Below are 24,403 nucleotides of genomic sequence, written 5' to 3' on the forward strand. Positions count from 1 at the left end.
CACTAGTGTATAAAAAAAGCATACCAACAGCTTCAACATTACTATTCACCCATAACAGTAATACATGTAATAAATCCTACTACCATCAGGGCTTGAAAAGTTTAAAGAACTCCAAATGCAGACTTAATGAAAGCCAGTTTGAAACACTTAAGGCAGGCAATGCCTCTAAATTTTAACTCTAGTACTAGAGCCACCTAAATTACACCAAACCAACCCCCCCTTTCTCCTCCCTCTCCTCATTCAGACTAAAAGTACCAACTGGAAACTAGAAAAGACCATTGTACAGTAAGGCAGAAGTTTCTGGGCCTTTCCTTTCTTTTTGTCTCCTCCTTTCCCTTCCCCCCCCCCCCCCCCAATACTGGATAGATGAAAACCAGTAAGGCTTAACAGATAGGTTAACAATTATTTTATTAGTTTATAATACATACAACTTGAGAAATGCTTTAAAAAAATTTATATTGGAGTCCATTCCAATTCTGGGTCAGGTCAGGAAAAACAATGTCGATGTATTAAATAATATTCTATATTTCAACAATAGATTAACTTCAGTAATTTAGCAGACATGGTTAAATACTCTTAAATATGCATATATATACAATTGTGCAGCCTTAAAAGAAAAAAGTCCTTTTCTTTCTGTCTTCTCCCAAAGCCGTGCACCCTGCAAACACAGTACTGGCCTCTAAGCTTTCAGTATCTCACCCAGACTTCAAATATCTGAAGAGGAATGTCACAATAGTGGAAATCGCAGCAACCCTATCTTTCTAAACTTTTGATGAGAGGAGATGCCCAACACGCAAAATTACCATCAAGTCTCTCTATAAATAGCAGCTTCCTTAATATCCAGTTCTGGGTTAAATTATTGCTTATGCATTTTCTGCCCAAAATGGATTTTTAATATAGTCAAAAATATTGGGTTTTAAGTTTGCTTTCCTGAAAGATAGCATCCTTTCAGTCACTTATTTGCCATTCCTGCTTTGTACATTTAACAGATTTTTTTCCTAAGCATGTACAATACAATGCAATTCTCTGCAAATTCTTTTAAAGTAACATGAATTACATACGACTAATTTAGCACACAACATTTAGGCACTGGTTTGCAGTTTACTGTTCTCTTTACGTTTTTTTTCGTTTGGAATTAGTTTTGTATTCTGATTGCCAAACCTGGTCCTTTATGGAAACAAGAATCTGAATTACACTTTTCAAATCAGGGACTACTCTGCATTCCTTGTTATCTCACTGAACCAAACTGCTCACTGACAGTATTAACAAGTATTAACACAAGTATTAACAAGTATTAACACTGACAGTATTAACAAGTAGGTACAGAGCATAACCTAGCAAGTCAGAAAGCCTGTTGCAAGCACAGAAGGATCAGAGATAAACATTTAGAGTGGATGAATGAGACATATTTATAGGTACAATTAAATCAATTTAAACATAAAGCCTCTAAAAATACTGGTTATATTGCACCAGGATATGGACTTTTGGATTTCCAAACATCATTTTTACAATGGATTCACAAACCGAAAACACTGTAACAGAAAAAAAAAAATCTTCAGCTAACTACCCCGTCTAGGTAAAGTAACTTTCAATGATTAAATTATAGAGGAGGAGGGAGTATGTTTCAATAAACATTATAAAATCAACTATCTGCCCTCCAAAAGTGACCATGCTAATGGTTCTCTTCTCCATAAAAGCTACACCTAACTACAGACGTCTCACTTACTTACCTGACCTTAAATTGTCCTACCTGGACCCTACTCCCAGGCTTTAGATACACTGTCACAGGACAGGAGCTGTCTGGACAAGGCAAGAATTTTCTTTGGAAACAATTAGCCATGCATTACAGGCTCCAGCTTAGGAAGAGACTGTGCTGTACTCACCGCGCAGCTCTCAGCAGCGATTCTGTTTTGGTCTGGGCATTTTAAACTTAAGAAATGCCAAGTTTAGAAGAAAGCTTACTTCAAAATGTGCATAATTGCAGAACTGTCTATCCATCAGGGCGTAACCAAAATGAATCAATAATACACTTGTTAAAGTAACAGAAATTAAGACAGTCTACACAGATTGCTAGCTTTCACTTAACTTTCATTATTCAAAACCATTTTGATCAGTTCAAAACTATTTTCCATCACACTCAAGAGAATTACAAACCTAACCTCCAAACTCAATCTTTCGGGTATTGCTTCTCCCAATTCCTGTTTCATCTTTTACCTCACTAAATCTTTCCTAATGGTCTCTTGTATTCTGAGGAGTCAAGCATTTATGAATCTTTTTTCAAGAAAATAAATCTTAGTATTAATGAGGTAAACTAAGCAGAAGAATTTTTAGAAGGATGTCTTCCATGAAACAATGAAATGGAGTTTATAAAGGATGTATCACCCGGGTGTCATGTGGTGGACATACACACACCAGCACAAGTGTCAATACATGAAGTTTCCTGTAAGGATTCAGGGTTGGGGTTTTTCTCAGTTTTCAAAGGTAGTCTCTAATTCAGGCCATGCTGACTGAAACATCAGTGTGCAAAAAGATCAAGTCCAAAAATTAATGAATTGCAAAATACTGTTAGCAACAAAACAAACTGTAACTAATAGAGAATGCATATTTTCAGCAGATAAATTTTTTGCTTCTAAGATACTTGTCTCCTTGAAGTTTTTCCAATTCCTTAAGAAAAGGAATGATGCTGTTTTCTCATTACACCATTATTCCCTGATTCATCCAGCCTACAGAGAGAACTTTACAAAGAATAAACACAGGAATTAAGAAGGTAGCACCATCAGAAATAATCACGCTATCCAAATCGTGAAAAAAAGAAAAACTTCATTTATCCTTATCCAACACACTTTGACATTCAACAGCCTAATAATACAGGGTAAAGGGAGCTTTCATAGCTTTATATTGATAACATTCATAATGGTCATGCATATTACAATCAGAAGGTTTCTAGGATGCCGTTTGCAAAGCAAGCCTTCATGCAGATAGACATTCAGCTCATTAACTCCATTTTCCTATTTCCTATTAGTCCCTGAGAAGTTAATATTTCTACCTACAATATGGCTATTAAAGACATTATAACGATCATACACTTAGCTGTTTGTGATGGAAATGCAATGTGGCTTTAGGGAGAAGCAGCACAAATTACAGCAAACAAGTGGTGATGAATACAGATCTTACTTCTAAAATGCTTTCTTTTCATAAGCAAGGTTGCTGAAGAGTAACATAAATGAATTTAGTCACAGATACAAAACTAGCCAGGGCCACTTACCCTTAATAAGTCGCTACTATGAATTCAAGACATCTTGGGCCCCGAGACCTCTCTAATTGAGCATTTCCTTTACATGAAATCATCTGGATTTTAACCTAATGTAGGGTCATCATGATCCTTCTTTTTAATTACTCAACAGCAGTGCTAGGAGAACTTAAAAGAACCAGGGATTTTCTTTGCCTAACAAGTATTTTGCCTTTTCAATTAAAGTGATCTCTTTAAATTGTTCAGAATTCAAACGGGGTTTTTTTGGTGAAAAATTTGCATTATTGCCAGCTGCTCAAAAACCATACGCTAGGGCTCCGAAAACAAGGGGATCGATTTAAAATGGAGACTTTGGGGTGGGGGGTGGAGGGAAGGGAATAAAGACATTTATTTTTGCCTTCTGGCTTCTGAACAGTTGCAGATTGCATTTTAAAGCTCTTCCCTACAATCTTCAGGGCTAAAGAATGACTTTAGGAAAAAAAAAAAAAAAAAAAACAAAACCAAACTTGTAAGTAAGCATGTATCTCCAAGACAGAGCATTACATTTAAACATCGTGGTCTTGAGATTTACAAAACGGTATCACTTAACAAATTGATTTAAATATTACAATTTATATCTAAGTACCATAAAAAGTTTTTACAATCTACCTGGTTTTGAGTATTGCAGGAAGTTTTGGATTTGCATATGTAGTTTATTAAGATGACTCTTACTAAGCTATTACAAAAAATTTACTTACTTCATGTAACTTATCTCCATAAACATCTTAATTTCTGGTGAAGTTTGCCAATCCCAAACTTCAAATCATAGCTATTTAACAATAGATGAGCTCTAAAGAATTCTTCATGTAGGGTCAGACAGAAAGCCTTTCTCCCTCAGGACTTGTTCCTACCTATCACTGAAAGATAAAAAATAATTCAGTTCTATTATATTACAGTAAGAAAGAAATCTTTATTGGCCAGTTAAAGGCCGCCATACCTTAAAATAATAACTAGCTTTCACAGGGAGTCATTGATGCCTTTACCATTAGTTTTTCATGATAAAGGCGTTTCCAGACATAATTAGCATAATCTGTTAAACAATACCAAGTGGGTACCTAACTCTTATTATTCAGGGAAACTGGAAATAAGATTATTTGTAGGAATTAACAAACTGCAATAAGCTGAGCAAGTTCTTACAATGTAATATTTATGTTATGTTCCAGGCTGTGTCCTGGAAGTCCTACTACCAGCTTCTGTCCTGCTCAAACTGTTGCAACTTTATTCTTTGCCAATTGGACAAAAAAGAGGTAACACATTTCTTCTCACTCACACACAAAATATAGTATTTTAGAAACAACAAAGAAAAATCCTGATGACTGCTGTAGGCATTAAATGATTTAAATTCCTGCCAGTTTAATTTCCATCATTGTAATTAATGAATAGAAAGGGACAGTATGAAAATGCTTTCTAACATTCTTACTAGGTGAGTGTACTTTCTCATCAGGAGAGTTAACATTTCAGAGCAAAATTCATCTGTATATGCTCGCAGTTTCTCAAGTTTCCTGCTTGTATTTTAAGTCAGAGACATTGTCTTAATAAAATACCAGAAATGCTTTAAGAGGCAATCACTCTGGCCTCCTTACTAAGGGATTTAACTTTACTTGCTCAGAGCTCTACTCTGGACGACTATATTAGAATTCTTAGAGAAAGTCACAGTTAAAATACAGAGATGCCTGGTAATCAAGCAGATGACTGCAGATGCACGCAAAAGTAGACAAGATGTTAACCAGCACGACTGCTCATGTGGAAGCTTTACAAAGGAAACACTCTTTGTAAACCTGAAAGCTGCACTCTGTTCACTGCTGGGGTTTCAGTACACATCATGCTCAATTTAGCTTTACTGTAGGTCATTTTGGGATACTGCTGGAAAGGTAGTGGTGGTGTCACAGAATGTATCATGGCAAGCTTGGGTAGTAAACAGGCGAATAGCTCACACTGAATGCAGTGCTGGTATGAACATAGCACAAGCCATATCCCTCCACACTAATGAACTATCAGTGGAAAACTGCATCCATGACACAAACCTTTCCATACAGCCAACTAAGAACTTTCATAATAAAATCTAGGTCTTGTATAATTCAATATTTACTTTATTGAAAACTGATACTTGAAGAAATCAACATGTATTTCTGGTCACCAGTATTTATCACCAGTTACCATTTCCGTTCAATTCCAACCTCTCCCCTGCACCTCCAACCTGCACAGCCATCAGTGTCAGGCTTCTGTCCCCTGTTGCAGGCTGAAACTGGTCTGAGATCGTACCTATTATTTCTGGGTGAGAGGAAGAGTGCTGCAGACCCAGATCTGTACTAAAGAAGAGGCTGAAATTGATTTTTAAAACATTATAACCAGTTACTTTGGAGAGAAACCATTGTGGGACGCAGAAGACTGAGGCAGCACAAAACTGCAATCTGTTAACTAAAAATCATATTCCATCAATTCAAACAAACGCACTTGTGTAGGCTTGTATGAAAAGCATAGGTGAGCTATTTTCAAAGTAAACAGCAGGAATCCACAGACAAAAGCTGAGCAAAGGATGAGTTCTGGGAACAGATACAGAAGATTTAGATTTCAGGAAACTTGTAACTTTCTAGACAACTCCCACTATCAACAGTTCAGGAATATAATACTCACTAGAGAATATTTTACAGAGAATAAATACTTTGAAGACATAGAAAAATAGTTCACAGCATCAAGGTATTTGTAATATATTACCTTGAAATAAAACTTGTATTTAAAAGATTAAAAAGAGAAGACTATTCTTGTAGTGGTATCAACTTTTCATTCATACAAATATTAAGCAGGGTATATTTGTTTTTTCCTATATTCACATTATTGCTTGCTACCACAACTGTACAAGGAACATCTTAACTTACATTAATGTTCACATACAGTAATTTTAGATACCTAAAGGAAATTAAAAAACATGATTGAGTTACAATTAAAAAAGAAAATCTGTATGTGAAGATATGTACAACTAAGATACAAGTAGAAGAAATGAAAATACAACTGGCCTGACCCAAGCATACATCATATATCCAGTTAAAAAAAAAAAAGTCTTATACTTATGCAGAAAATAATATTTGTAAACCAAAATGAGCAGAAGCAAGGGTGCAATAAATAATTATCTAACACATTTAAACTTTACACTGTTGCCCAGTGTACCCTGCTTTGATTATTTTTAATACACGGCATCCGCATTTGCATCTGGAACAGTATTCAACATTTCTTCAATAATCTTTTCCATTTATGTGGCTTTAAAACAAACAAACAAAAAATAAAACCCCTGAAAGGTCCTCTTGGACAATATTTTCTAGTAAAACAAGTCCTCCTACACTTCTGTGCACAGGATCTGGTAAACAGTTAGAACAAAGCTGATATATGGCATTATCTTGAATTAAAACAGCCACATTATAAATTGTAATACCAACATGCTTTTGTGATCTTGAGTTCTACTAACCAGACGCATGCAAGTCTCTCAGCAATTCTTCTAGTCTGAGTGAAATAATTCTAGTTTGTTGGGGTTTTTTTTTTTAAAAAAAAAAAAAAAAAAAAAACAAAACCAAAAAACCTTTAAATTAGAACTTTTTCAGAACCAGCTGACTGGACTTCTTCATGAAAAGCACAGAGATTTCTACTGATGCAATGACATTTGGGTTCCAAAAAGCACAGTTTCAAAAAGAACTTTATCTCCTTCTTTTGTTGGAAGAGGCTAGCCAATATCCCAAAAAGAAATAAAAATATTTACAATTGACTAGTCACTGACAAAAGTTTAGGAAGATCTCAGAAAGTATTTCAGCACGTAAATGAATGATTAAAAGGACTTACGCAATGTACAGTCAATCAGTTGTGTCATTTTGAGATAAAAAAATACCTGCTCACTTGTATACCATTTTCAGCTGTGTATTTATAGTTTTATATATATGTACACACACGCGCGCACACATATAAAAGACTCTTTGAAAATCAAGATATACTAATAAACAGAAGTAGTAAAAGTAACAATAACTTAAGTAGTAGTTAACATTTGTGTGAAATTCCTTTGCAGAGTTTGACCAAATACACTTGGAACATGCTCTTACTGAAAAAAAGAAACCAAACAAAACAAACAAAAAAAAAGAATGACAACACCACAAGATTCTGTAGAACCAATCTATGTTACCACCAGGAGAGCACCAAGCAAGGCACCATTGGAAAGACAACATACTTGAATAAGTCTCTATAAATAAATCAAATGTTAATCTGGTCGAAAAATCGGTGTCTTTGGTAAAAATTCTATAAGGATGACCTGTATAAAAAGAAAACAAATATATATTAGATGGAAGATGGCAGCAATCTGATTATCTATCACAATGATAATTCATGTGCCTTTTTTTTTCCCCAAGTACATCAAGTTATGATGATAATCAGAGATCACTTAAATTCAACTGGAAAGGTTTGCCTACTAACACCTAACATCTAAACAAACTGAAATATGCTATTACATAATTATTCTTTATTATAATTCATTTACTTTATTAGGAAAAGATCATGAAAAAGATAAACATTCATTAAAAAAAAAACAGAAGGCGCAATGTATGCGAAGTTAATTTTAAATTACACATTCAATTCCCTTTACTTAAATTTTTTTCCACTTAATATAGTATTCTAAATTATATTTGTCGTTCAAAACTTGTACAGACAGAAAGGTGTATCAACGTTTGCAAAGTTCCCATATCTAACGAATCTGCAAGTAGTTAACAAGAAACCTGACTAATGCTTTTCCATGATTATTCTTATGGCCCCTATTTAAATTTAAACTAGGCGTTTCTGAGCTACGAACACATGGTAGTGTACACTCCAGAATACAATCCAAGCATTCATCCTACTTTAAACAGAAAGCTTAAGGGAAATATTCACTTGTGCACTTTCTTCAGAAATACAGTCATTACACAGCAGCATGACTGTATTCATAAACAAATAAATGCACCCAGTAATATAACTAAGGATTTTATTTACTTTTAAGGGGAGCTTGCTTTTCTAAGAAGTTGAAAAAAAATAAGTTTCTAAACATTTTTGATTGTAAATGAGAACACAACTTGGCTGCTTAGAGAGTAACTACTTCTTCCTCTGACAGCATATTGAACATCAGAAGTCTCTGATTTTATTTTTAAGGCAAACAAATTCAAAATAATATCAAAATCAGGTGTATAAATTTACTTTTAAGAGATATTCAGAAGTGACTTATATTCAGAAGTGATGTAAACCGCTCAAAATCCGCTGAGCCCTGACACGAGTCAACCAATGAATGCTTCAAATACCAAGGCTACTGATATTCAGAGGCAAGGTTTCAAAAAGGGAGCAAAGACCCAAAGCTGGAACTCTGTGTTTATGCCAAAGATGTACGGCTGTTGTGGTTTTGTCTATTTAACTATTTATTTAATTTACCATCTGCAACAGTGGATTCTGAACCTCAAGCTGGAAAAGCACCAAGTTTTGGGTACAAGAACTTAATTTAAATCATCTGCTTTGGAAAAAAGGATATATATTATTTAAAATTAAATCATAAACACATTAGGGAAAAGAGACCAGCAAATCAGTTTCCTGAAAATGAAAATATGGTCGAGAAGTTTTGTAAAAATTCTCTCTTTATATATATCTGGAGATAACATATTAAATATTTCACAAATTGAAAATAAAATCTTCAGTCTTTAGCCTGTGAAACTACATGCTTATGACTACATATTAATGCAAACAGGTCATGTAAAACTGATTTTAAATTGTATTTAACAGAATTAATATTCATCTGTAAAGGCTGCTGGGCTATAGTGTTTACAAATTAGCAGTGTACGTCTTTTTCAACTGAATCTGCAAAACATTGGAGGTGACAATGTCTTCCTGTAGGAAAACAAAATTTTCAGTGAAATAAAAAAAACTCAAAACACTTCATTTAGGTGAAGTTAAAATATACTTTCTGAAATCTGCTTTATTCCATTTTCAGCCACATCTCTTAGATCTAAACAACAATAGACCTAAACAACAACAACAACAAAATTGTAGAACAGATGTACAAAAAAAATCTACTTACAGAGTCATTCTGAGAAAAAGCACTTTAAAGATCTTATGTTTCAGGTTAGAAATAAGATCTAATTTACAAACAGGAAAAGGAGGAACACTAAAAGAAAATTATTCTTTTAATATCTTTTCCAACTGCTTAATCACTTTTAAAGTTTTTATATGCATGATAAAGACCATAGATAAGTTAGAACTAATACAGTAGATATTTCTCAAATAATAATCTTTTTTTTTTTTAACAGGTTAAGACTTCCTAACACCTACTTCCTAGAGCATTAAAAAAGTATGCAAATTCTGACGTTTCTCGCATTTTAGCAGCTTAATTTCACCTTATTCTATGTACCTCCAAGATATTTTGAAAATTGAAATAAAAGCAGCACCAAAAAAAGAGAAGGAAAGTTGCAAGCTAAACAAACTGAAATCCCACACTGGACATCATTCATTTTAAACAGTATATTCTCACTGTATATTTCCAAGATATGCTTGCTTATGGAGTTTCAGCCAAAGACTGGAGTAAATTAAAACTCCAGAGACTGATTTAAAAATATTTTAGTGACACAGCTTAGAGATAAAGATACTTTCAAGACAGTTGAGGTAAGGGGCAGTTAAAATTTAAAAAGGCTAAAAGTTTCTTAAGCTCCAATAGCTTAGTTGAAAGGTCTTCTTCCATACTTTTAGACTTGATTAGCATTATATAAAACAGCCATATCTGACTTGCTGCGTAACCAAAGTTGTGGTTATTCTTTATACAGCATCTAAAATTTCACACTCCATCAGCACATGTTCAAGCTATTTTATCTTGGCAATTAATTTATTATTTTTCAGAACACAGTGAAGCCTTGTTTTCAAGTCATTCATAACTTTATAAATCAGTCCTGCACATGAAACCATGCATCTGTGAACCGTAGAAAATCCTTGCACTCAGGCGATTAAGCTCCTGACACCTTTACTGATTAATAATCACGAAAAGAATAAGATCAGAAGCAAAATAAATGATCATTTAATAGAGAAACTCACAAAACAGCCCTTTAACTTACATATTCCATCATGTTATTCGTTTCACATTTCCTTTTGCTTAGTCTCCAATGCAAGCACAGCTAGACAAGGAGGAAAGAAAAAGAAGAAAAATGAGCTGTATTTTATTGCAGCACACAGACTAGCCCATTTGTCCACCTTTCATATTTTTCGTTCAACAAAAGCATCTGTTTCCATACTGTGCAATTCAAACTCCAACAGTACGAAGCTGCTCCCTGCGGCACTCACCTTGTGGTATAACCTATTGTTTTCCCATTCTAATAACTTCTCAATCGATCTTCGTGTCTGGAAGACAAATGAGAAAGAATTTCACTCTTGACTGGTTTTAGAAAAACTTTGTTTTGCAGCTGCTTTTGTGTGAAAGAGAGGTACAGGACAGTGACTGAGTACAGGGTGGTCTGTAGTACTATCAAAACTTCTCTGGTATTAAATAGTAACTAGAAAATAACAACTTTTTACAACACCCAAATAACTATCTTCAAGCATTCTGGAACAACTGTTCACATGTACATGCTTTCTGGTTCTTACAGCAGTTACAACTTTAAAAGCACAGAAATTTTGAAGTGATGCAAGTATAAAAGCAGGAACACTGCTCCCCTAGTATCAGTGGTCTAAATGCACTGCTTTCAAGAAGGTTGGTATCTAAACTGACAAATGTTGCCAACTATTTTGCAATGCTGTAGGTCAAGTACAAACATGCAATACTCTAAACAAAAGAGAATTTTTTGTGACTTTTATATCCACATCTTAGAGACTGAAAACCAAATGGAGAAAGTTCCAGTAAATTACACAAACAACTATTACTATATCTGTGCTTTGTACAAAGAGCAAACCCAGTATTTAGGATTCTAAAGCAAAGTCTTACTGCCTCTGTTGCCCACACTTGACACTTCATATAAAGAATCCTTAAAGCTGTTTGCAGAGTTTTTTAAGATTATGCAGTATTAAAAGGACATTCTGTGCTGTAAAGTTTCACAGCATTTTGAATATAATTATTCAGTTATATTTACATTTAAGAAACACATACTGACATTTATGGTCATTTGACTGCCAGAATACATAACTGCTTAGCTCTAAATGGGATTTGCTACCGGCTATGAATAAAAAGAGGATAATTCATGGTGCCAGGTGTTAAGATGAGACCAACAGAGCTGCAGGTGCAAAAGGACAGAGCAATGACAAGGATCAAATACAACTTAGTGCAGCTGCAGCTTCCTTACAAGGCAGAGAGGGGTGAGGGGAAGGGATGAGAAAGCATCTTGCTGTTATTAGTGCAAAATACAAGTACTGTAAATGAACCTTAACAAATCAAACTAAATGCTGTCATGAGAAATAAGGATGCCTGGGTAAAATAAAACTTAGATAACAAATTACTCATTTCCCACTAAATATTAGCATCTTGGTTCTCAAACATCAGTTTCTCTCTAGTTTAATACCGAAGCATTGTGGGGAAGCATATCTAAGCATGTACTGTGGTCACATGATTAAAAATTAGATCATTGCTACCTATGAGTAATCATTACACTGAATTTTTATTATGTTTTATTTTAAAAAGCACAAGTTAAGGAATTATCACAAGGTGGACATGCCAGTGACTAATTTATCACATCAATTGGGGATTGAGTATTTTTGGGGTTATTGTTATTATTATGTTTTTAAAGACAGTGCCCTTTAACAATAATCAGTAGACCTCACTTGTTTCTTTGTAAAGATAGCCTTTTAGAGTCTGCTCTCCTTTTAAATGAAAATAGGGCAGCAGTTATGGTCACACTTTTGTTAATTTAGTTGCCAGTCAGCTCCAAATCAAAAGAAAATAAGGCTGCAGAGTGTAATTAACATTCAGTTCAGTCGTTTTGTCCCTTGTCTAGCCCCCAAGCTTTGTTAAAATTGCCATCTGAATGCTGAAGGCTGTAGGGAAATCGATTTGATTCTAATCGCACCATGAAAAGAACATGATCTAACTGCTTTCAGCCCTCCGTAAATCTGTACTAGGTCTTTAGCACAATGCAACTTCCAATTTAAAAAGCACTGAATGTCTCGTCAATGACTTTGTGAAGAAAAAAGAACAAGGAGCAGACATAAAAATTCCAATAGTTGTTTAAGCATTAAAGTTCATTTGCATCACAGCAAACCTGAAAAGGGCTGACCTCTCAAACCGCCTCTCAGGTCTATGAAGTTGTAGCCTTGACAAGCTCACATTGACAGAGCTCATTGACTCTGAAAGGCTACTCTATCAATGGTGAAAAATGGCAATAGGTTCTACTCTGAGCAGGCATCTGCCTGCCCACCCGCTGCTAAACCAATGGCAAAACTGATTCAAAACCTGAATCTACCTTGTAATCTTCCTTTCCAGGACCTTTTAATAATAGATTAAGATCACTATACAATTTAATTTCATTGTTTGCCCCAAAGAGTGTGAAAAACATCCCAGCTTTTCAGATTCCAATAAAATTACATATATATTACAATACATACACATAAATAAGAAATTGATAGGTAGTTATGTACTATTAATTGGTTTGTTTAAATAAGAAGCCAGTTTAAAGTAATTTGACTAGTGTGAGATAAAAGCGCATGCAGCCTCAAGAATATGATTATTTAGGTTCCCAGAGCTTTAAACAGAATCCTTCCTGAGGTATAATTTGGGACAGTCATAGCTCCCAAATCATTTCACATTACCAATACAGAAATGTTAACGAAAATTAGACTGTAAAATATTTCTGCAAACCTCAGAGCTTGGGATAAAAAGAAATGAATTAAACAGCATCACACAATTCACTATAGTAAGTTTTCTTCCTACTTGACAGGTGAAAAAAAAAGCACTTGCACGTGCAGCTTAATTAATCACTGCTCTTGACATCTCAATGATTTACAGTGAGGAGCAGGTGAGGATATACAAAACCAGAAAGGAACACTTGATTTGAGTGTAGCATTTCCAGCACACTAGGATGACAAGCTTATATATTCTATCAATGGTGTACAGAAAAACCCATACAGCAAATTATTTGTTAGCCGCAACAAAAGCACAAATTAAGTGGAAGAGAGACTTGCTTATTAGGAAGATTTAATACTATCCAGCTTTTAATTTAAAAACGCAATGCAATATTTAAGCAACCTAAAACTACAATTCAAGTACACATTTTAGCATGCCAATGATAAGAAAGTATGCTTTGTAACATATTTTGTGGGGAAAAAAAAAAAAGCAAAGCAGATAGCCTTTAATGTTCACCAAATTTTGTGAAACAGAGCTCTTCAATCAACAATCTAGATGCAATGTTTAATGAAATGCTCCTGTAAAATAACTGATTCTTTAAAGATATTAAAAGTGTCTTTGAAAAATCAAGCTACCTAAAAAAACCCAACTCTGAATACACTGTCACCAATGCTTATTGGTCCCAATTAAGTAAAATAAAGTTCTGCCCTTAAACATGGAAGAAAAAAGAAAAAAAAAAAAAAAAAAGGAAGGCTATGAACTTTTCATGCAGAAACAAGGCAGCATTGAATACAAATATTACATTACCTGTATTACCAACTATAAGACCTACCAGTGTCTACTGAAATTAGCTTACAATTCCAGACGCAGTTATGATCTGGACTGGGATGCCGAGCAGCCACAGGGTCCCTCTTGCAGTGCATGACCTAGAACATGCATGCTACACTAAACCATACTACTGAACAGGCCAAAGCCCCCTCAGCTCCAGCTGTAAATCAGTGAATGACTGGTACAATATTAAACAAAAGGATCTTACATGACTCTCAAAACAGTGGTAATTTGAGTACCTCCCTTTGTCTTTAAGTGGGGAAATAACCTGGATAGTAACAACTCCACTACTGATTTTATTTGTAGTTGTTTGGGAACAACAGAGGAATCTCCAGCTAAATGTATTAGATCTCTTGACTTCTTACCTGAAAACTCCAAAACATATGTAAATGTAGTGCAACATCAGTCCGATAAATAGTACATAGAGATTTTAAAATTCCTTCATATAAAACTTTATCACAGTAAAGTATTAGTAATTCTGAATATTGTCCTGAAATTGTCCTTTATGCTCAAATTTCAAAATACAAAGAGACCAATTTAAGCAGATTTTTGTTAATTCTCATAAGATCAGATTTTGTATTATATACCAGAGAAGAAAGGAGAAGGAGTATATCAGAGGTTTGAACTTCACGATCTCAAAGAGAGAAATTATGGATGTCAGAATTTCTATTCATTCTCCAAAGATAAACCCAACTATAAAATTCATACTCATGTAATTTATCAGCACAAACAAAATAAAAAGTAATCTTTCAACTGAATCACACAACTGCACACCCATTTTCAACATGCCAGAACATCCCCCAAGTCAATTTTGAGGCCCATATTGGTACCACAAAACTGCCAAAGCTGTACTCGGAACACACATACGTGAATTACATACATCTTTACCTGTGCTGAGCAAGTCTTCACCTTTAACACTGTGTCACAAACAGACCCTTTAGAAACTATAAATTTGTAAGATTCCAATCTTACTGAGGAATTCTCTATTTGTGAAGGGAAAAGATGACAAAGGTGAAGCCTGAGTTGGGTCCAGACACTGACATCCTGGAATACCTGCTTCAGCATGTACAGTAATTTGAAAAAGTGTATGATCAACCACATAAGAAAGGTGATGCAAGATACACCTATGAATAGCTTGGATATTTCTTGAGACTATTGTAAAGGTGCTCATCCCAGAAGCCACTGAGCATCCATGAAAGAAAGTGAATGAAACCCATATATCAAGGATTGAAGAATATCTGGAAATAAGTGTAGCATTCTGGTGCTTTTTGTACAATCTTGCCTTCTCCAACAGAATTACTATTTCTGTATCTTGTCTTACCTTACAGATGATTCTGGGCAGAAAGCGAGCCCAGACAAAAGCAGATCAAAGCTCCTGATCAGGCAAAGAGAAACATAATCAGAGTTCTGGAGTGGAAGAACCAACAACATCAAGTTGCCTTCAGGAGACTTCCTGTTCTAAAAGATAGCCCTGAGAATATTATCCCATTTTCTTACACGATCTTTAAACTGACCTAATTTGTATGGGTCTCAAGCCTGGATTAGTACACCACAGAGAAATTAATTTAAAGCTTAATGAATCAAATCAGATCAATCACTTCCTGGAAAGGTCTCTTCCACCACACTGCTGATATAAAGAGAAGAGCAGCATTATTTGACATTACTGCATGTAACAGGTTTTAATGCCTAAGCCAAAGACGACTCCTGAGACTCTGGTTACCTTGACTGTCAAACTCCTAGACTGTTTAAGAAATCACTAAAGCAATGAAATAAGTGGAGAATGGAGAAGGTATCAGAAACATACACCCCTGGTACATTATTCAGGAGTACAATGGAGAACATCTTGTAGTATTATCACCATCGTATTAACTGATAGATACTGGATGACTCCAAAGTCACTTTGGTCTGGAGTAGAAACATGTGGCCAAGAGAAATTATCAAGGAAAATTCCTAAAAGTTGATTACAAAATTCTCACATAAATTTACTCTCAAATATAGACAACGCAAAAGACTCAAGGTGCTAACTTCATATTTTAGCTCTCCTGTAAGAGCTAAGTTACCAAAGTAAGCATAGCTAGTTACTTTCTGTAATGACGTGACAGTGACTAGAGTCAACTATTGTGGAGCCTACACACTACGAAGAAGACTTGTAGAAGTAGTCTTGACCCTGACAAAATTAACACACTTCCCTTGAGAAGGCCTAACAGAGATGTGGTAAAACACACTTCACAGACAAACAGATGTTGAACTGATCCATGAAGCATCGAGATTATAACTAATGTTGTATTTGAATTTGTAACGCTTCTAGAATTAAATTCTAGCTCTGAATCTCTGTCATTACAAAGAAAAAGAAAAATTAATCTCTGTTCCCTCCTAAGAAATTATTCACATCTGGCCATAACAACCTAAAGCATCCACCTCCTGCTGAAAGACATGCTCACAGAAACGGCAACAGAAAATTAACACATAAAATGGAATTGGCCGTAACAGGGATCAAAACACGATTGAATCTCCACCAAATAACTCATATGTTGTCATCCACTGTGGGAAATTCTAAACTGAACATGAGTGAAAATTCCACCTCCATCTTTTCTTTTAAAGTTACAAAGATGTTAATTTGGGTCCCCATCCCTTATTTCCAAAATACCCAGTAGTATGCTACAGAACATAGTTCAAAGACAGTGCAGGTGGAAAAACTAAAGCATCTCAGGTTACATTTCTATTAGAAAATGAAACTGTGCCCAGAAACATTCCCATTCACTTGAAGCCAGCTGGCAGGGAACAACTTACATCTGTATCAGTAAGTTTTCATAATCTCTGAACAACTCACAGAGCCTGGAGCATTCCGGTAATGCCTAGGAACTGTTACACAATAGACCCAGAGCCTGCCAGGGACCTCCTGAAGACTAGAAATTATAAAGCACCAATTCCTAGAAACACTCCCAGGTTTAACTCATCAGTATACAGGGAAGCCTTTGGCTTCAGCTGTTAGGAATGTTTAAGGGTAAGTGCCAAGAATGGAAGAGAAACTACATGGCCAGAAAGAATGAAAGACAGCACAACCTAACAAAATAACTCTACAGTGCTCTGTAAAATCGAGCACTTTACTAGTATGCATGTTGAAGAGAATGGTTCCTCTGAATGAGACAGCCTCCAAAGTGCCTTGCCCATCTAGAACTGAACAGAAAATTACAGAATCCCAGAATCCCAAATAGGTTGATCCTGTAGCTAACCAATTTAGGAAAAAAAACCAGGCTACTTAAAAATATTTTTGATCACCATCATCATTAGTGTTCCAAATTCAGCAATTAATTCCAAAATTCAGCAAAAATAACTTTTATGTGGAACAAAAAGAGAAGTACCTAGTCACTTTTCACTTCAGTGTATGTTTGGTGCGATAGAAGACTTATCAACTCCTTCAGTCAGTCTTCACTTTTGTAGAAAAGCTGTGCCTCTCATCCTCCCAACTGTTCTGTCACCAGCCATGTTTCTTGAACTACCTTTTCTTTTTGTTGTTCCAGTTGTTAAATAACAGCCTACTTTATTTATATATAGTGCTCAAGTTACTGAGAGTGCTTCACTTGCACAGAAAATAATGCCTTGCCCTGGTTTGTTTAATAAAGTGAGAAAGAGAATACATCCCAGAGCAAGACTACTTTGAAAAAAGGCAAGAGACACAGGTCACCTCACACTTCCCAGCAGACCATTTTAGTCTTATGCTCCTGTAACTCAGTGTCTAACAAGTTATTGTTCAGTGAAATGCCTTCTACTTATATTAATGTTACCATATGAATTTCAGATCATTTTGCATTCTAGTTCTTTCCTCAAGAGTGTTTGCATATGCTCTCCATTTGGCATTATCTACAAGTTGCTAAAGACAGAATCCTAAAAATTTCCAAATCTGACAATTAGCTAGACCATTTTTAGCGTGCTCTTTCAAAACAGCTCTATGCAAATTTCAACAAGCTTACATTTGTTTCAGAAACATGTCAAAGTAGGCATGAAAAGCAATACAAAAAGCAATATAAAACCCAAACCACTGCATGATCTATGATGTACAAGGTATAAAGGGGTAGGCACAATGTAAAAGACATTATAACAGGAAAAAGTTAATCCTGCATGTATTATTATAGTTCATACTGATATCTTCAGAGATATCATCCTAATAACAAATGCACTAGCATTTACAGAAACCAAAGACACATGCTGCATTTAAGATTAATATAAAAAACCTATTAAGAATACATGAAATTACAAATTTAGGATATACATTTTTAATACTAAAGGATCTGCATTCCACCTATAGAGAAATAAACTATTTTTTTATTTAGTTACAAATAAAAGTATTTTTCATGCTAATATAATTGCCCTGCCCCTCCTCCCTCACCCCAGCAGGTTAGCAAACTAAAAGACACAGCAGAACTATTTGCTCCCACACTGTATTATGCACTGACTCATTACCCTTCAGGAAAGCACATGAAAATCTGATAAACCCTTACAGAGTGCTCCCAATGAAATAAAATCTGAGTTCAGAGATAGGCAAAAAAAAAATAACCACAGAGCTATACACTGATGATTTGACATTTATAGTTTTCTACAAGCATTGCCACTTTAAGTTCAGTATGTGGAGGACTTAGTGACTCTCCTGTCCAAAAATATAGTGAACAATCTTTAAAGAAAAATATACCATATCTGAATCCTCAAATTCTTTTAAAAGTTTTCATTTCATAGCTAACATTAAAAAAAAGAGCTAATTTTAAAGACCTCTGAAGACAACAGTCAAGAACGCATATTTGATACATACAAGCTCTACTTGAAAAGTTTTACTAAGCTGACTAAAGCCAATATAGAGATCACATATCTTCTGGTTAGGATAAACATAATAAATACATTACGATTTTACGGATTCTTCCAAACTGAATTATAGGGACTTCAAAAACAAGGCACCTTCCATCTTATGTAACTGCCTTGAGGAACTACTTGGAAAAGCATTATGGTATTAGAGTATCCCCAGTGCCAAGTCCTTGGCAATAGGGAGAGGGGAAAAAAATAAATTCTTTTCAGTTTTGAATATTAATGTAATATATTCATAGCTTCAATAAACTGAGCTATTTTAACATCAGTACCATCCACTGACAAAGCAAAACTACTGTATTTAAGAAAATTCACTCCAGCTCCTCCTCCACATATTTAATCAATACTTGGGAATTTGTAATTGGCTTATGTTTATACAGCACTCTGAAGATGTAAACCGCTACATAAGTGACAACTAATGATGAGGCTTAAGAAGCATTCATCAGCTTTGTGTGAATTCACAAACAAGTAGCTCTCGAAAGTATTAATACAGATCGCTATTAAATATCTCATTCTATTCATTTTAAGAGATTGCCTATGAACCTTCTGAAACATGCAATTTAAGTGTACAATACCAGCTTTTAAGAAATCTAGCAGTACTGCAATTCTATCCTAGCTTTCATTGTTACTGTTTCTGTTGAAACTATTTATCCTATTTACACATCAGGAACTACAGTATTTAGTTAATACTGAAAATGAGTGCCAATTTATTTGAAAAAGTGGCTCTAAATGGGCACCTCAGCCTGTAGTGCTTTTTGAAATTATAATTCACCATGTCATTCCTTTTATTTAAAGAACAACAACTTAAAGACTTAATGTTCATTTCTACAATCTGGAACTTGTCCCAGGAAGGATAGTACAATCTGTGAGTAAAACTGCTGAAGATCATTGACGATCTAGACCTGCAAATGAAAGCCTGTATTTCCTGTAACTCTCTTGAAAGCTTTTATTCATTAAAATTGAATCAAGACCACATAAAAGGAGAGAGGCAATAAGATATTGAATCAAATTGAACATTTATTCTACTGGTGAAAACTAGCAGGCTTTTTCTCAAATACCCCAATGCAAAAGAAGAAAGAAAACAATACTGTACAAAGACTTCCAAAACTAGCACTGAAAGGAAAAATACAGTGAAGGGAAAGCTTTCATTGCATGGAAATGCATTAAAGTGATATAATTAACAATTAAGCTTACAAATGTCTGAGACTTAAATTCTTAGTTTGAAGCATCTGCTGATTTAAGGAGACAAACCCAAAACTTTCTATTCACTGCACAAAAATAAGCGTATATTCCCATTACACACAAACTTTCCATAATTGTCTGTAATTTCAAAAACCATATTTACATTTGTGATAACACTGCCATGTTAGAATTTTAAAAGTCAATGAATGGCTGTAAAAACATAGAATACAAAGAAAGATTAAGAGAATTATTGTAACTTCACAAGCTCCAAAGCTGTGGCTTTCATTTTGTCTACATAAACTTTAAAAAAAAATTCTCTGAAAACGAGTTGCAAGTATAGCAGCAATTTAAGAACATGGTCTTATTAAAACAGGAATTTCTTAATCAGTCATTCTAAGAAAAGTTACTCGTCTACATTAAAAGTAATTGTATAGATGAAACTTATTTCATTTAATAAAAGCCTTAACTTCAGGAACACTCCCACTTGTTAGCTCACTGTATATGCAATTCAAAACAAATTTGTTAGTGTTCTGTTTCAGTAGAAAAGGGCAAAGATGAAGGCTGGAATGTTTTCATTGTATGATTAAAACACATTCTACACAAATTTCAGTTCTACATGGAAACACTTCCATCCTGCTTTCAGAAATCGAACTCTCTAATTATATGATCCCGGAAGTCTTGTGTGATCACTGCAGCAAAGGATGTAACACATGCCAGTTCCAAGTAACTGTCCTTTCACTTTAAGACAGGGCTGAATTAGGCAAGCTCTCTGGGCAACACTTCTCTGACAAAATGCAGTAACCTTTTGTTTATTGTTCATTTAATATAATAGTTTTACATTGCAAATGTCAGTGGGAAAGAATCCATTGTATCTAAAAGCTGAAGAGAAGAAACAGCCACGGTCATCCTGGATCCCTGCTTCCTCAAAAGCTGAATCCTGGCTATTGTGACTATACCTATGGCTGGAGTCTGGCTAGTGAAACGAGATGTGAAGTCATAGCATGGAAGATCTCTTGATCAAAACCACCCTCTTTCAAGACACTGTGAAGTCAGAGACAAGCAATACAAGGGTTCAAATATAAGTGATTACTTTGCATTGAACAAGTTAGTCTGCCATGTATCAGCAAAGCTGTAGCACTAGCAGCAAATCAAAATAGTCGATAGATTGTTGGGGTTTTTTTTCAGTGGAAGAACACAAAGTTGTTTCTTGTCACAATTCCACTGGAATCTGAGCAAATTACAGATTGGAACCTAGATGAAACAGGCTGCATTTACAACTGCTGTCAATTTGCAGAGCAGCTCCAGGTAATTCACATCATGCATAGTCTCTCTTTTTTGCCACTTGTAGGAAAATATATACAATTAATTTCCTGCAATTGTTGTAGCACTTTGACATAGACTGATGGAAAGCCCTGCATAAAAGAAAAATCTTATAAGCTTGTGGATGCAATTCAGTATTGAGATCTTAAAGGTTAGAAAACCTGTAATTCCTGGTAAGAGGGATTTAAAGGATTTAAATCACTTTCTACTTCCCCGATCTGGGTCTACCAAGAAATAAAGTTGAACCCACTCATACCTATTCAAGCAACTCAAGTGGCAGTAACTTTTCATTGCTTTTCTGTGAGCAGTAGCCCTGACTAGAATCATTACAAATTCTTTGTTTGTTTCCTGTATTAGAATACGCAATAGGTCCTTGATAATATCTCACAGCTTCAAATTCTATTTTCTAGCCCCTGCCTTTTTTCTGACTTTGTTTAACAATGCATAATAAGTTGATTATTTGTGACCTCTGGTAATAGATTAAGAGACCTCAGTTTAGATGATGAGGGCTTGTGGCATCAGCCTCTACCATGTTACATCTGCTATCACTTCCTGCTACAACAGCATATCATAAAAGAAAAATGGGTCCAACTACATAGCACCAGATGCTTTCTCCTTTAGAAGTTAAACATAGACAGTAGAAATGCAAGCTTCCCTTGTGTCTGCAATAAACAGAGCTAGGCCTAGAACAGTAAAGGTAGGCTTCTCTGCAAGCCAGCTAAATCACCAACCTATCTGTTGAAGCAATCAGCACATTTCTTATAACAGACTTTCCGGATATGGATAAACAACAATGCTACAGGAGACGTTAAGTCTGTGACAGCTTAAAGACAGAAAACCTAGAGTTTCATACAATTGACACTGACGCAAGCATTATTTTTTATTCTTCCACAGACCCCAATATCACCAGGAAGTTTTTCTACTTTGCTTTGTATACAATTAAAACTAGCCTTAAGTAATCTCTCAAAGGGACCAAGCTCTAGAAGTCTTAACACAGAAAGTCAGATGCACAAAACTGCATACAGGTTTTGTTCTGATCAGTGTTCATCCTATAAATATTTTTTTTTAGAATGCCTTGATTTACTGACCCTGTAAAACGAGGACTTTGATAAAGTCATGATGACATTCAGTGTACTTAATTGTACACAACTTGTAACATTAAGAGGTATTATAGAAGAGAGAATGAGCATACACAAACCTTGCCATGAAATGGAAAGATGAACAACACTAACAGCGAGGACAGGATGGGGAGGCACAGAGACTTCTCACAAAGAAGTAAAATAGGACTAGCCCAGGACAATTTTTATGCACATAAAAAATTGAAGAGATGAAGGTAGCCTAATTAACTGCACTGAGGGAAAGGAAGTGAAAAACAGGCACATGCAATGAGCTTCTGCTATGAACAATATACTAAGTGTCAAGTGTACACAGACAAAACACTGTTTTTCAGTTCTTAATGTAAAAAAGAAAAAAAAAAAACCAAAAAAAACCACCTCAACCGAAAAACAACCAAACCAAACAAACAAAAAAACACAACAAAACCAAAACAACCTACTCATCTACAGCTTGGAAGGAAAATCTCAAAAGAAAAATCAATTAGTATCTTTTTTCAATTGTCTTTTTAAACAAGTTATGGCTATTTGAACCACAGTGTAAGCAGAAGCTCCTTAAAACAAACTGCCACTCAATCACTGATAAATTCTGATAAGCCCAAACACTGTATGACAGAAGATGCAGCTATTAAAATAGTATGTTGAAAGTTACTTCAGTAAGTGTTGTACAGTACACAGTTCTAGTGGAAACATTCAGCTATGCTACCACTCACTGAGTTATAAGCTCAAAGTTCTGACTGGTGTTTGTTTTAACTAGTATGACAGACAACTGATACCAAAACGTATGAAAGCAAACCGATTTAAGTAAGCTCTAGCACACTGTTTCTAAAGCTGGGGGAAGGAAAAAAAAAAAAAAAAAAAAAAAAAACAAACCAAAACCCACAAACAAAAAAACCAGCGAACTAAAACTAAACACCACCACAAAATAAGAACAAATCCTGCACAGTTCTATATCAAAACTTATATGAATAGTTCAACTTACTCTTTTACTGAGGCAGATAACTGGCCACATACTACAACCTAAAGTGCAGCAGCAGCAAAGGCATCCACATAGTAGCCATCGTACGTTAACTGGAAGGTTCTTCTTAAGACAACTGTTAACTCTACTGATGCTGGCTTTAAATTCTTCAGGTGCAACCTACAAAGGAAAACCAAAACAAAACAACCAAAAAACAAGCTAGTACTACATCAGTGCTTTTTATTACTTTTACAATGGTCTACACTTGGAACTCTTGTTTTGTAATAAAATCTTAACTCTGATTTCAAATTCCTATTAACAGATACTCACCTTTCCAGTTAAAGATGAAGGAAATTCTGCTTCGAATTTGTTGCTTAGTCCAAACCTGCAAAACCAAAAATAAGATCATAACAAAATCAGAAATAACTTCATTCCATGCCACAAGTTATAAGCACCTCATAATACCCTCCGAGTTTGTATCACAATAGCATTAATTTCAGGGAAGAAGTTGTTGTTAAAAGTAGTTCCTAAAATTATCTTAACCAACAAAAGTACCCCATAGTACACAGTCTGAAATCCATCTTGCCTATAGCCTTCTTCTTAAAGTTTTGTTGATACTGCTGACTCTTCCCCAAACTCAGCAAAATATTTATAAGCAATATGCATGAAAAGTGAAGTACTTGTCACAGTTTGAATTATCTCTTCCATCACCAGTACAGATGTATCTTAAAGAAAAGCTCATCTAGGCTGTGCTAAATAACTGTTCTATGTGTTAAAACTGAATCAATACCAGCTTCCTTATTCGGAAAAAATATATTAATAAGTTTCAGAACACAAAAATACTACCTTACAAAGCATTATTTGAATGATTTGAATAATTATTTAAATTGTAACTAATTTGAAAGAAACATACTGATTATGAATGTAAAGCTATGGAGGAGTCTGAGATGAGCTGGAGTCACTGACTATTCTAGGTTTCAGAAGATCTAAATAGTAGAGAAGTTTCATTTAATCTGTTTAAAAAAAGAGGTTTCTATCTTACAGCTGGTTGGTTGAGC

The 24,403-nt window shown here is 34.9% G+C and overlaps 1 protein-coding gene across 3 annotated transcripts in view; it reads right to left on the reverse strand.

The window, feature by feature from the left end:
- Positions 1–391: 391 nt before the first annotated feature.
- The window catches only part of CHIC2 (cysteine rich hydrophobic domain 2), a 31,367-nt gene continuing 7,355 nt past the window's right edge, over positions 392–24,403 (reverse strand). The window contains exons 2-6 of one of the 3 annotated variants that reach the window (XM_080629931.1): positions 23,676–23,730; positions 23,370–23,525; positions 10,607–10,663; positions 10,381–10,440; positions 392–7,577 (exon numbers count right to left, since the gene is read on the reverse strand). In XM_080629931.1, coding sequence (XP_080486057.1) covers positions 7,527–7,577; positions 10,381–10,440; positions 10,607–10,663; positions 23,370–23,525; positions 23,676–23,730 — 379 coding nt within the window. In that variant the 3' untranslated portion in view covers positions 392–7,526. Of the gene's footprint in view, positions 7,578–10,380; positions 10,441–10,606; positions 10,664–21,066; positions 21,368–23,369; positions 23,526–23,675; positions 23,731–24,403 lie in introns of those variants that run through there. The other 2 variants (XM_080629933.1, XM_080629932.1) reach the window with 2 other exon arrangements.

Source organism: Psittacula echo (genome assembly GCF_963264785.1).
Source record: "Psittacula echo genome assembly, chromosome: 1".
In the NCBI taxonomy this organism is placed as follows: Eukaryota; Metazoa; Chordata; class Aves; order Psittaciformes; family Psittacidae; genus Psittacula; species Psittacula echo.